Source organism: Melanerpes formicivorus, unplaced genomic scaffold (assembly GCF_026170545.1).
Source record: "Melanerpes formicivorus ecotype bairdi unplaced genomic scaffold, bMelFor1.0.p_v2 SCAF_313, whole genome shotgun sequence".
Classification (NCBI taxonomy): Eukaryota; Metazoa; Chordata; class Aves; order Piciformes; family Picidae; genus Melanerpes; species Melanerpes formicivorus.
In genome coordinates, this window is record NW_027142665.1 from 22,476 (window position 1) to 38,066 (window position 15,591).

The 15,591-nt window shown below is 51.0% G+C and overlaps 1 protein-coding gene across 1 annotated transcript in view; it reads left to right on the forward strand.

The window, feature by feature from the left end:
* Window positions 1–15,591, forward strand: part of TBX5 (T-box transcription factor 5) — a 51,536-nt gene that overhangs the window by 21,515 nt on the left and 14,430 nt on the right. The window contains exon 7 of the mRNA XM_068170294.1: window positions 961–1,052. Within this exon, the coding sequence (XP_068026395.1) occupies window positions 961–1,052 (92 nt within the window). The remainder of the gene's footprint in view (window positions 1–960; window positions 1,053–15,591) is intronic.

A 15,591-nucleotide genomic window follows, 5' to 3' on the forward strand; every position in this document is an offset into this window, starting at 1 on the left:
TAGTAACTCCTGGCTTGAGAAGACCTACTTACCTGAGCCCTCAGGAGAGGTTGGTGAAGGAGAGGGTCTACCTCTTTGAGCATCATGGCTGCTTTAGATAAGGGTATGTTCTGCACCCTCCAAATATTTACCTTAGATGTTATAGGAGGACCAAAATTAGGAGTCTGAGGGGAATTCACCCCAGAAGACTTTGGATGTTGAAGGTAGCCAATTAAGCAAGCCAGCTAGCCCCTCTTTAATTCCTTCTAGAACTAATCAGGAGACAGGACATGATGAAATCAGAGGTGGAGCTGCCCTCCAAGTCTCTTAGGTAGTTAGTTCATACAGTGCTTACAGGTGTGGGGCTGGTTGAGGAAGGCTGTTAGATATGGAGCACCTGGAACACATTAAGCTGGGCTGAAATACAGGAAGGATGAGCATTGCCAGGCTGAGAGAGAGAGAGGATCCAGGGGCTGAGAGAGAGAGAGGATCCAGGGGCTGAGAGAGAGAGAGGATCCAGGGGCTGAGAGAGGGAGAGGATCCGGGGGCTGAGAGGTAAGGCTGTGGAGAAAATACTTGTTGGTGTCAGGGGGGTTTGTTCAGGCAATATGACTTTCAGCCATGGTTCTCTGGTCAGTGCAACCCTTTCTGTCCCAACAGCAAAAAGAAAAGCAACTCTAAGAAAGCAGATTTCCTCCAGAGAGAAATTTGTGTGTGAGTGTGTGTGCATGTGGAGTCCCACGTGCTAGCCATGGGACTGGCCTGAGAGAAGCGAGAGGCTGTTGACAGGAGATATTTTTCCAGTGGAGAAATCTCAAGGCAAGCCCATCTGGAGTGGTCAGTGCCTGGAGCTGAAGGATGCCTGGAGTTCCTGAGAGCTGTGTTTTTCCCCTGCTGGCTGGGGTTTAATGAACAAAATCCCCTCTCTCCCGGGCCGTGCCTCGGACTCGCGGTGACCCCGTTGCGTTTCCTCCCTTTCAGATCACCCAGCTGAAGATCGAGAACAATCCCTTCGCCAAGGGCTTCCGCGGCAGCGACGACATGGAGCTCCACAGGATGTCCAGGATGCAGAGGTAAGGCCTGCCCCCGGTGTGGCCACCTGCTCAGCACCACGAGAGCCACCTGGGCTTTGCTTTGCGTGGCGCTTCCTGGCCTGAGCGACGCCAGGGCGTGGGGCAGTCCCTTCTCTGGCATAGAATCATAGAATCAGTGAGGCTGGAAAAGACCTCAGAGATCATCAAGGCCAACCTGTCACCCAACACCTCATGACTAACTAAACCATGGCACCAAGTGCCATATCCAATCCCCTCTTGAACACCTCCAGTGGTGATGACCCCACCACCTCCCTGGGCAGCACATTCCAATGGCCAATCTCTCTTGCTGGGAAGAACTTTCTCCTCACTTCCAGCCTAAGCTTCCCCTGGCACGGCTTAAGACTGTGTCCTCTTGTTCTCATGCCTGGGAGAAGAGACCAATCCCCACCTGGCTACAACCTTCCTTCAGGCAGTTGTAGAGAGCAAGAAGGTCTCCCTTGAGCCTCCTCTTCTCCAGGCTAAGCAACCCCAGCTCCCTCATCCTCTCCTCACAGGGCTGTGCTCCACACCTCTTCCCAGCCTCATTGTCCTTCTCTGGACACATTCAAGTGTCTCAATGTCCTTCTTAAATTGAGGAGCCCAGAAATGGACACAGGACTCAACGTGTGTCCTAACTAGTGCTGAGTCCAGGGGCAGAATGACCTCCCTGCTCCTGCTGGCTCCACTCTTCCTGATGCAGACCAGGATGCCATTGGTCTTCTTGGCCACCTGGGCACACAGCTGCATCTGCATTTTATGTTGAGCTACTGAAATGCCTTCAGGGTGTGGGGCTGAAACCCAGAACTTCCCACTCCAAGGTGAATGCTTTAACTGCTGGCTTCCAGAGACAGGATCTCACTTGTGGGTCACCCTCTTGGCCACAGGCACTTTGTATTTCCTTCTGACATGTCCCCATGCAGAGCAACCTCTAGCTTTGTGCTAAACAGAAGACTCTGAGGCTGCATGTGGGCTTGAATTTGTTCAAAGCAATGAGAGTCTTGGATTAGCTCTGAGAAGCTCTGGTGCTCAGGCTCCAGGTGGCAGTTCTTCAAAGGCAAAGCTCACAGCCATGTTCTGGAGCAGGTTTGTTAAGGATGCTCCAGATACCTCTGAAGATCTTGGTGTGGAGACCTGTGGTGTACTAGTTTCTGGCTTTCAGAGGGTCTTTGGCAGGAGGGGAGTGTTTGCCTGGTTAGTTCTGGATGTGCAGATGTGGTGGTTTCAGGTTAAACGAGGAAGGTATGAGAAAATGTTGGAATCTCCAGGGCCAGGTGGCTGAAGAGGTCTTTTTTGAGTCCCAGTTTTGGATGTAAGTACTTTAAGCTGAAAATCAACCCTGAATCCTGTTTGAAGTCCTTTTCTAAATGTCAGGCCCTGCCAGTAATGAGCTTCATGCCTTTCATGTCACTTGGAACCTTGTCCGTGTGTCAAGTTACTTCCTGGTGCAAATGTTTTGCAGGAGCTGTGCCATACCCAAGACTATATCTAAGACAGATGTAGATGTTCAATATAGCCTTTTCCATCCAGGAGGACAGGACTGACTCAGGTCCCTTTCCTCTGGGAGCAGCAGAGCTGGTTCTCAGCAGAGGGCTGTAGGAACCTGTGTTGTGACCTACTGCTGGGAGGAGTCTTCCCAGCACCCACTCAGGAGCTGGCTGTAGGTGGTCACTGCAGGCTGGAGAGCAGATGCTGGTGAGGATCACAGAATCACAGGAGGAGTTGGAAGGGAGTTGGAAAAGAGTAGAATAGAATTAATCAGGTTGGAAAAGACCCCATTCCAATGACCAATCTCTCTTTCTGTGCACCAGGGGAGGTTTAGGCTGGATGTGAGGAAGAAGTTCTTCACAGAGAGTGATTTGCCGTTGGAATGTGCTGCCCAGGGAGGTGGTGGAGTCACCATCACTGGAAGTGTTTAAAAGGAGCCTGGATGAGGCACTTGGTGCCATGGTCTGGTTGATTGGGTAGGGCAGGGTGATAGGTTGGACTGGATGATCTCAAAGATCTCTTGCAATCTGGTTAATTCTATGATCTGTTGGACTCCCTCCAGTAGTTCCCTGTTTTCTCTTGAAGTGGGGAGCCCAGAACTGGGCACAATACTCCAGATGAGGTCTCCCTGGAGGAGATGCAAGAGTGACTTCTGATTGCCACAGCTGGTGACCCAAGCATGGCTCTCTGCAGTCATGCAAACTGCGCTGATGGGCAGCAAACAATGCCTGTAACCCTGTGAATGCTCCCACTCCAAGCCTGCCCAGCTGGCAGAAGTCCTCTTGTGTACAAATGTTTTCAGGCTCAGACCTAAAAATGCCAATATATAAATGTGTGAAAAATTAAATAAGCATGTCTAGAACCATAGAACCAGCCAGGCTGGAAAAGACCTCAGAGATCACCAGGTCCAACCTGTCACCTAATACCTAACACCTCCTGATGACTAAACCATGGCACCTAGTGCCACATCCAATCCCTTTTTGACCACCTCCAGGGATGGGGACTCCACCACCTCCCTGGGCAGCACATCCCAATGGCCAACTACTCTTTCTGGGAAGAACTTTCTCCTCACCTTGAGCCTAAACCTCCCCTGGCACAGGTTGAGACTGTGTCCTCTTGTTCTGGTGCTGCTTGCCTGGGAGAAGAGACCAACCCCCACCTGGCTACAACCTCCCTTTCAGGTAGCTGTAGAGAGACTTAAGATACAAGGTTTAGTTTCCTCAATCTAAATCATCTGCTGAATGTGCCCTGTGTTCCCTGCCTGCCCTTTCCAAGGACAGCACAGATCCTGGCATGGTGTGTCAATATTTATTTCTTTATGGGTGCACTGCCCTTTGAAATAGTTTCCCCCCTCCCCCCTCAAAGGCCTCCCATGCCAGCCTCCCAGCCTCCACTGGAACTTCAGGGATGAATTTTGGAGCTCAACTACCCTTTCATTAGGGTCAATGGAAAGATCTGAAAGTTTGCATTCATCATGGGTTGCCCTCTTTTTTTAAGGGGGGAGGGGGTGGATGGAAGGGAAGAGGTAGAACAGTGAGGGCTATTAGAAGGGCTTCATGCCCTAGGAAGAGCATGGCACCTAGCCACCCTGGGCTTGTGCTAAAAACTGCTTGGCATCTCTCTGTGGGTCTGTGGTTGCTGCTAGAAGGAGCAGAGACACTTGGAACATAGAAACAGAAATGGTTTGGGCTTGATGGGGTTGAAAGGGTTGAAAGGGTTAAAATCCACAGCCTTGGCTTCAGAGGATAATTTGTGATGCTCGCTTCCTTCATAACTTCTCCTCTGGCCCAAGAGCATAGGAATGACTTTGTGCCTTCACAAAAGTGTGGGGCTTGTGTTTTTTTGCTTTGGAAGGGAGAACAGGATGGGCTTGATGAACTTAGGAGGTCTTTGATGAACCTGATGAGCTTGGAAGTTCTTTACAGAATACAGAATTAACCAGGTTGGAAAAGACCTCAGAGATCATCAAGTCCAACCTATCAGCCAACACCTCATAACTAACTAAACCATGGCACCAAGTGCCTCCGCCAGGCTCTTCCTAAACACCTCCAGGGATGGTGACCCCACCACCTCCCTGGGCAGCACATTCCCATGACCAATCTCTCTTTCTATGAAGAACTTCTTCCTCACATCCAGCATAAACATCCCCTAGAACAGCTTGAGACTGTGTCCTCTTGTTCTGGTGCTGCTTGCCTGGGAGAAGAGACCAACCCCCACCTGGCTACAGCCTCCCTTCAGGGAGTTGGAGAGAGCAAGAAGGTCTCCCCTGAGCCTCCTCTTCTCCAGGCTAAGCAACCCCAGCTCCCTCAGCCTCTCCTCACAGCGCTGTGCTCCAAACCCCTCCCCAGCTTTGTTGCCCTTCTCTGGACACCTTTCAGCATCTCCACATCTTTCCTAAACTGAGGAGCCCAGAACTGGCCACAGGACTCAAGGTGTGGCCTAAGCAGTGCTGAGCACAGGGGCAGAATGACCTCCCTGCTCCTGCTGCCACAGATGGCCCCAGATGGTCCAGAACCCATCCAAAAGGTTGGATAATGCCCATTATTCATTGCAGAGGTGTCACCACCTTCTCTTAGAGACCAACAGGCAGCTGCTTTGTGGAATGCAAAGTTGATTACCTAATTATATCCAACCTTATTGATTCTATAGAACAGGAGGACAGGAGCCCAGAACTGGACACAGGACTCAAGGTGTGGTCTAACCAGTGTTGGGTACAGGGGCAGGATAACTTCCCTGCTCCTGCTGGCCACACTGTTCCTGATGCAGGCCAGGATGCCATTGGCCTTCTTGGCCACCTGGGCACACTGCTGGCTCATGTTTAGGCAGCTGTCAATCAGCACCCCCAGGTCCCTTTCTGCCTGGCTGCTCTTCAGCCACTCTGTCCCCAGCCTATAGCCCTGCCTGGGGTTGCTGTGGCCAAGGTGTAGAACCTGGCACTTGGATGTGTTCAATCTCATGCTGATGAGAACCTGTTGAGCTCAGGAGGTCTTTTCTTACCTTAATGATTCTATAAGGTTATTGTAGTAAAAGAAAGACCCCTTCTGGGTTGGAAATGGGAGACAGAATAGGTGCCCAGCGTTGTAGGGGGTTTTTATATGTATCTGAATATATGCACCACCATATACATAAAAATATAGGCAAACACCTATAAAACACATTATATATGCATTTATGAATAGCATGGCATCTAGAAGATAAAGAAGCATTCAGGGCTGAGCATGCTGGAGAAGTATGAGCCCCCTTTGTGGATTTATGCAGCTTTGGCAGGTAACTGTATGGTGAACTCTGACTGAATGCACCCAAAAAAAATGCATTTCCAGGCAGAAATGTAAATATTGCTGTGCATAAATGCAGGGGAAAAAAACACCCCTGTAAAAATAGGGAGTTATAAAAGATAGCTGAATACATGAAAATGCAGAGAAAGGTGTTCATGGTGTATACATATGGTTAGTTGTGTGTATAAATATGTGCATTGTGAAGCCACACTCTGAATACTGGCTTCAGTTTTGGGCCCCCTCACTCCAAGGAGGATGGTGGAGTGCTGGAAGTTGTCCAGAGAAGGGCAAGGAAGCTGGGGAAGGGTCTGGAGAACAAAGGGGTCTGGTGAGCAGCAGCTGAGGCAAGTGGGGTTGTCCAGTCTGGGGAAGGGGAGGCTGAGGGGAGACCTCATTGCTCTTCACAGAGGTTGCAGTGAGGTGGGGTTGGTCTCTTCTCCCTAGGCTCAGCTGATAGAACAAGAGGAAATGACCTGAATTTGTACCAAGGGAGGTTAGGTTGGAGATGAGGAAAAGATCCTTTGCTGCAAGAGTGGTCAGGGATTGGAAGAGGCTGCCCAGGGAGGTGGTGGAGTCCCCACCCCTGGATGTGTTCAATAAATGTGTGGCCATGGCACTTTGGGACACGGTTTGATGGCCATGGTGGGGTTGGGTTGATGGTTGGACTGGATGATCTCCTCTCCAGATGAAGTAACTCCAATTCCCTCAGCCAATCCTCAGCAGACCTCTTCTCCATAGCCTTCAGTGCTTATTCCAGGTGCTGAACAGCTTCTGAAAGCCTCAGGTCACTGTTTTGTGAAATTAATTGGTATTATATATAATTAATTATATTTGAATGTATCCAGAGAAGGGCAACGAGGCTGGGGAGGGGTCTGGAGCACAGCCCTGTGAGGAGAGGCTGAGGGAGCTGGGGTTGCTTAGCCTGGAGAAGAGGAGGCTCAGGGGAGACCTTCTTGCTCTCTGCAACTCCCTGAAGGGAGGTTGTAGCCAGGTGGGGGTTGGTCTCTTCTCCCAGGCAAGCAGCAGCAGAACAAGAGGACACAGTCTCAAGCTGTGCCAGGGGAGGTTGAGGCTGGATGTGGGGAAGAAATTCTTCCCAGCAAGAGAGCTTGGCCATTGTAATGTTAACTTAGAGTTACAACATCTGTTGGAGAGAGGAGGCCTCCTTCCAGCAAACAGCCCCCAAGGAAATTTTCCTGGTTAAAACCCCAGTGGCAACTGCAGGCTTGAGCTGGATTCTGTAGGATTGGATGGAGGTCAGGTGAAATCCAAAAGAAGGCTCTAACCACTTCACTGGGGGATGTTCACAGATCTTTTAAAGTGAGCAAGCTACTTCCAGAAACACAGGGCAGCTGCAGCTTCTTCCATTGCCCCTTTGCAGCCAGAGAAGGGCAACAAAGCTGGGGAGAGGTCTGGAGAGAACAGACCTGGTGAGGAGCAGCTGAGGGAACTGGGGCTGTTTAGCCTGGAGAAAGGGAGGCTGAAGGGGAGACCTCATTGCCCTCTACAACTTCCTAAAAGGAGGTGGTAGTGAGGTGGGTTTGGGTCTCTTCTCCCAGTATCAAGCAATAGAATGAGATGGAGTGGTCTCAGGTTTCACCAGGGGAGGTTTGGGTTGGAGATGAGGAAAAGTTTCTTTGCTGCAAGGGTGGTCATGGATTGGAAGAGACTGCCCAGGGAGGTGGGGGAGTCACCATCCCTGGAGGTGCTCAAGAGACATGTGGCTGTGGCACTTTGGGACATAGTTTAGTGGCCATGGTGGTGTTTGGCTCAAGGTTGGACCTGATGGTCCTAGAGGTCTTTTCCAGCCTTAATTATTCTATGATTCTTTGGCAATCTGCCCAGCAGGGCACAAGCTCAGCCCAGTACTAAAGGATGCTGCTGATGGCCAGCATCATTCTCCATCTCCTCTCGTGCTCCTCTTCCTCCAGCACAAACAGTGCTATCTCTCTCCAGGAATTTGGCCTCTTATTTGCCTGATGGTAGCTCTAGACCTCTGGCTGGCTCTTTGCACTGCTGGTTCCTGGGCCTGTGGCAGGGCTCTGGTTGGGCTGAGTGATGGTTGTTACCAGACTGGGCACGCACCCAAGCCAGGGGTGTTGGACACCTTCATCTTCTGGTGAGGAGGTCAGGACATCTGCTGTGCTGGTGCAGTGAGCAGCCTCCCACAACTCTCAGTGACTATTTTCCCTCCTGTTATTAGACATCCTGTCTAGGGGTATTATTTGCTGTGGGGCTGGCCTGCAGTCCCCATGCAGCACGAGCTCAGATTTGCTCCGAGGGTAAGCCTGAAGGAAGCTCTCAGCAGTTCCTCTCCCACCAAGTCCTTTCCTGCTGTAGTTTATCCATGCAGAGCCTCCAGACAGTCTCCTGAGAGTGGTTCCATTTCATTTGTGCTGGAAATAAGCTGCAATGAATGCATGCTGACAATTGACAATTGTTTTCTGGTTTATGATAGGTTTTTTTTCCTGGGAGATGGTGTATTTATTCCAGGCACACTTTTTCCTCCCCCCCTTCCTCTCCCTTCCTCTTTCCATATCTGCTGTGGCTGATTTCCATTTGTTTCCTACTCTCCAGCCTCAGCAGGAAGGACAACAATTGGTGGCCTGGGAAATAGAAACCCCAATGCCTTTGAGTTGTATTTGCACATCTGGAACTGGGGCCTGATGCTGCACCACTCTGTCAAGGGATGCTGGGCAGGAGGAGGGGAAGAGGCTGATGGGACAGCAAACATCTGTCCTTTTGGAGTGGCTGGCCAAGGAGGAGTCAAAATCTCCTGGCAGTTTGGAAAGAGTGAGGAGAAATGACTGTGTGTGGGCACTGATGGACCTTTGAGCAGGCTTTAGACTAGGAATGGCCCTTGGGAAGACCTAGATGGTGCCCAGCTCAGGGGCTCCAAAGGTTGCTTTAGAAACATGGCAGCAAGGGGAAATCTTCCACATCACAGAATGGTCTGGGTTGGAAGGGACCTTCAAGATCATCCAGTTCCAACCCACCCCACTGTAGGCAGGGACATCTCCCACTAAACCAGGTTGCTCAAGGCCTTGCCAAACCTGGCCTTGGGGCATCCACAGCCTCCCCGGGCAACCTGTTCCAGTGTCTCACCACCCTCACTATAAAGAATCTCTTCCTAATCTCCAGTCTAAATCTGCCCTCCTCAAGCTTCAATCCCCTCCCCCTCATCCTATCACTACCAGCCCTTGCAAAAATCCCTCCCCAGCTTTCCTGTAGCCTCCTTAGGCACTGGAACTGCCACTACAAGGTCTCCCTAGAGCCTTCTCTTCTCCAGCCCCAACTTTCACAACCTCAGGTCATGGCAGCAGGGGTTGGATGCTTCAACACCAAAGTTACAAAGAGGTCTTCCAAGGGGTTTTGAACCAGACTTTTTAGTGTTTTTTTTGAGTCTGGCAGCTGCACTTACTGCACATCGGCTGGCAGAGTGGGAAACTTGAAGTCTGCTCATGGAAACACACAGAAAATGAGGAGTGCCTCCTGGGTCAGGGCAATCCCAGGCACCAATATAGGCTGGGCAGGGACTGGCTTGAGAGCAGCCCTGCAGAAAAGGACCTGGGGGTGCTGGGGGATGAGAAGCTCCACAGGAGCCAGCAGTGAGCACTTGCAGCCCAGAAAGCAAATCACATCCTGGGCTGCAGCAAGAGAAGCTTAGCCAGAATGGGCTGCCCGGGGAGGTGGTGGAGTCGCTGTCGCTGGAGGTGTTCAGGAGGAGACTTGACAGGGTGCTTGGTTGCATGGGTTAGTTGATTGGGTGGTGTTGGGTGATAGGTTGGACACCATGATCTTGAAGGTCTCTTCCAACCTGGTTTATTCTATTCTATTCTACTCTGGTGAGACCTCACCTGGAGTACTGCATCCCGTTCTGGAGCCTCTATTATGGGAAGGATCTGGAGGTGCTGGAAGGTGTCCAGAGAAGGGCCATGAGGATGAGCAGAGGGCTGGAGCTGCTCTGCTAGGAGGACAGACTGAGGGAGTTAGGGTTGTTCAGTCTGGAGAAGAGAAGGCTCTGAGCAGACCTAATTGTGGCCTTCCAGTATCTGAAGGGGGCTCCAAGAAAGCTGGGGAGGGACTTTTGAGGGTGTCAGGGAGAGATAGGACTGGGGGGATGGAACAAAACTAGAAGAGGGTAGGTTCAGGTTGGATGTTAGGAAATTGTTCCCCATGAGAGTGGTGAGAACCTGGCACAGGTTGCCCAGGGAGGTGGTGGAAGCCTCAGCCCTGGAGGTGTTTAATGCTAAACTGGATGTGGCTGTGAGCAACCTGCTGTAGTGTGAAGTGTCCCTGCCCATGGCAGGGGGGTTGGAACTGGCTGATCCTTGAGGTCCCTTTCCAACCCTAACCATTCTGATTCCAGCATGGTGACAAGCAAGGCAGTGAGCTGGATGTCACTCTCTGAAGCTCTGTGTTTAGAATGTTTCCCCAGGTATTAGTTTGTGGAGGCCAACAAGGTTTCCAGCTCCGAGGTTACAAATCCTTCCTGAATTTGTTGCTTTGAGTTCTCTGCTAGATAGGAATTTGTGGTGTAAATGATCTCACAGAGCTGCTGAGTCTGTCATGGTGAGGACATCCCTTGGCCAGGGAATCCAGAGCTCTGGAAGAGGCTGCACAGAGAGGTGTGTGTGTGTGTGAGGCTTTCAAGGGCCACCTGGATGTCTGCCTGTGTGACCTGCCCTTAGGTGATCGTCTTCTGGCAGGGAGGTTTGACTCAGTGGTCTTCAGAGGTCCCTTCCAACCCCTAGCATTCAGTGATTCTGTGAATGAGGAAAGATGTCAGGAGAGAAAATGGGACCAAGATTGCTAACTCCAGCTGGCAGGAGTCTGATCTGGGTGGAAATGCTTGGGAAATGCAGGAAGGATTCACTTGTAAGGTCTGGTCTGTGGCTTCAGGGTTATATGATGAACTCTAAAGAGGAACATGTGTGCTATTAGGAAATGGTTGTGGAGAGCCAGTGTCTGCTCCTATGGGCCTGGGAAAGATGTAGCCAGGTGGGAGTGAAGAACAGAGTCCAGAATTCAGGCCTGAGTGCCTTCATAATAGACTTGGACTTCATCCCTGGTTTCTTCCCCCCAAGCATTAATGAAAACCAAAGTAATATCCTTTCCAACCTGGTTAATTCTATCCTATCCTCTGCTGGTGGCCCCTCAGCTGGAAGCCTGATGGTGCAGGGACTGTCCAGCACCCTGAGCAACGCAGCTCCCTCCTCCTGTCCCCTTCTGCTGTTGTAATCCCCCAACTCTGGTAACTGAATACTCATCATGAGCCTCTAGCAGACCTTAAATAGACCTTGGACAGCTTCCTTCCTCTAAGTTCTTTTCCCAACCAACCTTTTCTTGGGTTTGGTTCTTTTCCCCTTCTAATTTTACAGTTTTTAATACCAAAAGAATTAATAAATACATATCATGTAGCCCATGTCAAAGTCACTCCCATTCTGGCCCAGGAACAACTTTTGTCCTTGCTGGGTGGACAACTTCCTGTCCCCCCTATGTGAATCATAGAATCACAGACTTCTTCCAGTTGGCCACGACCTCTAAGGTCCAACCATCAACCCAACACCACCATGGGCACTAAACCAGGTCCCAGAGTGCCATCATTGTATGTAACACCAATTAATTTCACTAAACAGTGACCTGAGGCTTTCAGAAGCTGTTCAGCACCTGGAATGAGCACTGAAGGCTCTGGAGAACAGGTCTGCTGAGGATTGGCTGAGGGAACTGGAGCTGCTTCATCTGGAGAGGAGATCACCCAGTCCAACCATCAACCCAACACCACCATGGCCATCAAACCATGTCCCAAAGTGCCATGGCCACACATTTATTGAACACATCCAGGGGTGGGGACTCCACCACCTCCCTGGGCAGCCTCTTCCAATCCCTGACCACTCTTGCAGCAAAGGATCTTTTCCTCATCTCCAACCTAACCTCCCTTGGTACAAATTCAGGTCATTTCCTCTTGTTCTATCACCTGAGCCTAGGGAGAAGAGACCAACCCCACCTCACTGCAACCTCCTTTCAGGGAGCTGTAGAGAGCAATGAGGTCTCCCCTCAGCCTCCTCTTCTCCACTCTAAACACCCCCAGTTCCTTCAGCCTGCAGTCAAGCCTGAACATTTCTTTTTTGCCCTTCCTACTATTTCTTTGTACTTCCTACTGTTCTCTTATTATTTTTTCCCCTGTGCCATTGGTAAACTAAATCTTGAGTTCAGATGTGGATTATGACCCACTGTTGTAGGCATAGTGACTTTTAACATGGTTTAATGGCCATGGTGGTGTTGGGTTGATGGCTGGACTGGATGATCTCCTCTCCAGATGAAGTAACTCCATCCAGTTCCCTCAGCCAATCCTCAGCAGACCTGTTCTCCAGACCCTTTGGTGCTTATTCCAGGTGCTGAACAGCTTCTGAAAGCCTCAGGTCACTGTTTTGTGAAATTAATTAGTATTATAGATAATTAATTATACTTGACCATGACCAGAGAAGGGCAACAAGGCTGGGGAGGGGTCTGGAGCACAGCCCTGTGAGGAGAGGCTGAGGGAGCTGGGGTTGCTTAGCCTGGAGAAGAGGAGGCTCAGGGGAGACCTTCTTGCTCTCCCCAACTCCCTGAAGGGAGGTTGTAGCCAGGTGGGGGTTGGTCTCTTCTCCCAGGCAAGCAGCACCAGAACAAGAGGACACAGTCTCAAGCTGCGCCAGGGGAGGTTTAGGAGGTGAGGAGAAAGTTTTATCCCAGAGAGAGTTGTTAGCCATTGGAATGTGCTGCCCAGGGAGGTGGTGGAGTCCCCATCCCTGGAGGTGTTCAAGAGGGGATTGGATGTGGCACTTGGTGCCATGGTTCATTTAGTCAGGAGGTGTTGGGTGACAGGTTGGACTGGATGATCTCTGAGGTCTTTTCCAACCTTATTGATTGTATGGCTCTGTGATTAGGCAGTGAAACAACCAGAACTGGGCATGCTTTGAAGAACAGCCTCAAGTGCTAGCTGTGCACAGCGCTCAGCAAGCCAGCTCAGGAAGTGGCTGAAACGTTTCAGGAGGGTTGCTGCTTTGCAAGGCACCAAAGTTAGCTCTTTATTGGAGCTCAGCCTTTAGAGAAAAATAAAGGGGGAAGGAAAAAACCAAAACCCAAATGAGAGAGATGCAGCACCAACTGCCTTTGTGAGGAGAAAAATGGTGATGTGAAAGACAGGGAATGTTTTAGGCATTCAGTTAGAAAATACTTTCCTTCCTCTCCCTCCCCAACTTAGTTGAGTTTTTGGCAAAAATAGCACCCAACATGTTTTGACTGAAATGGAAATATTTCTGTCTGGAGAGAAGTCATAGTGATACCTCCTGGGAGCTGCTGTTTGGAAACTCAGTGTCTCCAACCTGTTCCCTCTCTGGCGTGGCTCACCGCTCCTGCCTCCTTCAGAACACCGCTCCTGGTGTGCCCAGGTGGCCAAGAAGGCCAAGGGCATCCTGGCCTGCATCAGGAACAGTGTGGCCAGCAGGAGCAGGGAAGTCATTCTGCCCTGTGCTCAGCACTGGTTAGGTCACACCTTGAGTCCTGTGTCCAGTTCTGGGCTCCTCAGGTTAGGAAAGATGTTGAGATGCTGGAAGGTGTCCAGAGAAGGGCAACAAAGCTGGGGAGGGGTCTGGAGCACAGCCCTGTGAGGAGAGGCTGAGGGAGCTGGGGTTGCTTAGCCTGGAGAAGAGGAGGCTCAGAGGAGACCTTCTTGCTGTCTCCAACTCCCTGAAGGGAAGTTGTAGCCAGGTGGGGGTTGGTCTCTTCTCCCAGGCAAGCAGCACCAGAACAGGAGGACACAGTCTTAAGCTGTGCCAGGGAGGTTGAGGCTGGATGTTAGGAAGAAATTCTTCCCAGCAATAGAGATTGGCCATTGGGATGTGCTGCCCAGGGAGGTGGTGGAGTCATCATCACTGGAGGTGTATTGGAAGAGCCTGGCTGAGGCACTTGGTGCCATGGTTTAGTTGATAGATGATGTTGGACTGGATGATCTCCAAGGTCTTTTCCAACCTGGTGAATTCTGTATTCTGGCATCTCTCCAGCCACAGAGTTTGTTGTGTGGCCTGTGGGAAACATAGTTTGAAAGGAATGGGAGTGTGGGATCCTGCCCCTACCTATGCTGGCACTCACAGAATCTTTTTGATTGGAAAAAACCTTTAAGGTCCTCCAGCCCATCTGCTCTCTAACTGTGCCAAGTCTGGTGCTGAACCACGTGCGTCAGCACCACATCTCTGCAGCATTCCCAGTGTGGAAAGAAATAATCAGTTAAAACAATCAGGCTGTTAAATTTCCTCACCTTAGCTCCCCACTGAGGCAGAGGAGGTCCTGATTTAGGTGAGAACTATCTGGGCTGGAGATGGCTTCTTGGGGTTTGTGTGGCCCTTCACAGAGTGAGGGTCTGATGCTGATGGGATCCCTGTGAGCTACTGTGAGGGTTTAGTGTGAGAAGATCTAATCCCATGGCCCAAAGGGATTTCCATTTCATGCCCCACCTCAGCAGGGAGAAACTGTGAAAGCAGTCTCTGCATCCTCCAGGAAAGCCACAGGGAACACGATGTGGCATCATGCCATGGTATGTTCCTCCTCCTCCATCCTGCTTCACAGGTTCACCACTGGACACAAAGAGGCTTTGTCGTGTCTTGGTGGGTTGGGCATTGGCGGTGTTGGAGCTGAGGAAGAAGGAACCAGCCAGCCCAGCCAGCAGCCTCTCGTGAGGGAGGAGAGCTAAGGGCAAGGTCCATGTGTTGGCTCCCTGCAGATTGCCTCCTCAGAAGGACAAGGTGCTGGGGTGCAGCTCTGGGGTGTCCTGCTGGTACTGTTCCCTTGAGGACTGCTGTGTGAAGATGGAGCATGACAGGAGCAGGAAGCTCAAAACCATGGTCTGGTAGGGCTGGGAGATCCCCTAGAACTTAGAAGATTTGGAGGTCCTGAAGGGAGGTTGTAGCCAGGTGGGGGTTGGTCTCTTCTCCCAGGCAAGCAGCACCAGAACAAGAGGACACAGTCTCAAGCTGTGCCAGGGGAGGTTTAGGCTGGAGGTGAGGAAGAAATTCTTCCCAGCAAGAGATTGGGCATTGGAATGTGCTGCCCAGGGAGGTGATGGAGTCCCCATCCCTGGAGGTGTTGAGGAAGAGCCTGGCTGAGGCACTTGGTGCCATGGTTTAGTTGATCAGATGGTGTTGGGTGATAGGTTGGACTGAATGATCTCAAAGCTTTCTTCCATTCCATTCCATTCCATTCCATTCCATTCCATTCCATTCCATTCCATTCCATTCCATTCCATTCCATTCCATTCCATTCCATTCCATTCCATTCCATTCCATTCCATTCCATTCCATTCCATTCCCCCATGAGATTTGAAGGCTGTCGATCTTGACCTCCATGAACAGCCTCCAGGAAGGGCTGCTGGGGTGGAAATGCTAGTGCTGGATGTCCACAGGTAAAGGAGGTCCTCTGAAGCCCACCTCATACCTTGGCTTCCATTGTGGTCTTGAGCATCTGAGGGCTAAGTCTCAGCTTCTTCCCAGTCCAGCTTTCTTTTGTCCCTCCTGCACAGCCTGGACTTCAGTTCTGGGAAAAAGCTGCCTTGGTCAGCCAGCCCAAGTGGGTGGAAAACCATGTGGGGAGGAGCTGCTGGGGAAGAAACCCCACCTTTGGAATAGGCTCTCCTTGGCAAGCCAACAGTGCCCGAGGTTTGGAAGGCTCTCATGGCACCGTGTGAGAGGCATTTGTTTGGGTTTGAGCTGCTGGGTGAGTTTCCCCTCCGTTGCAGCTTGGTG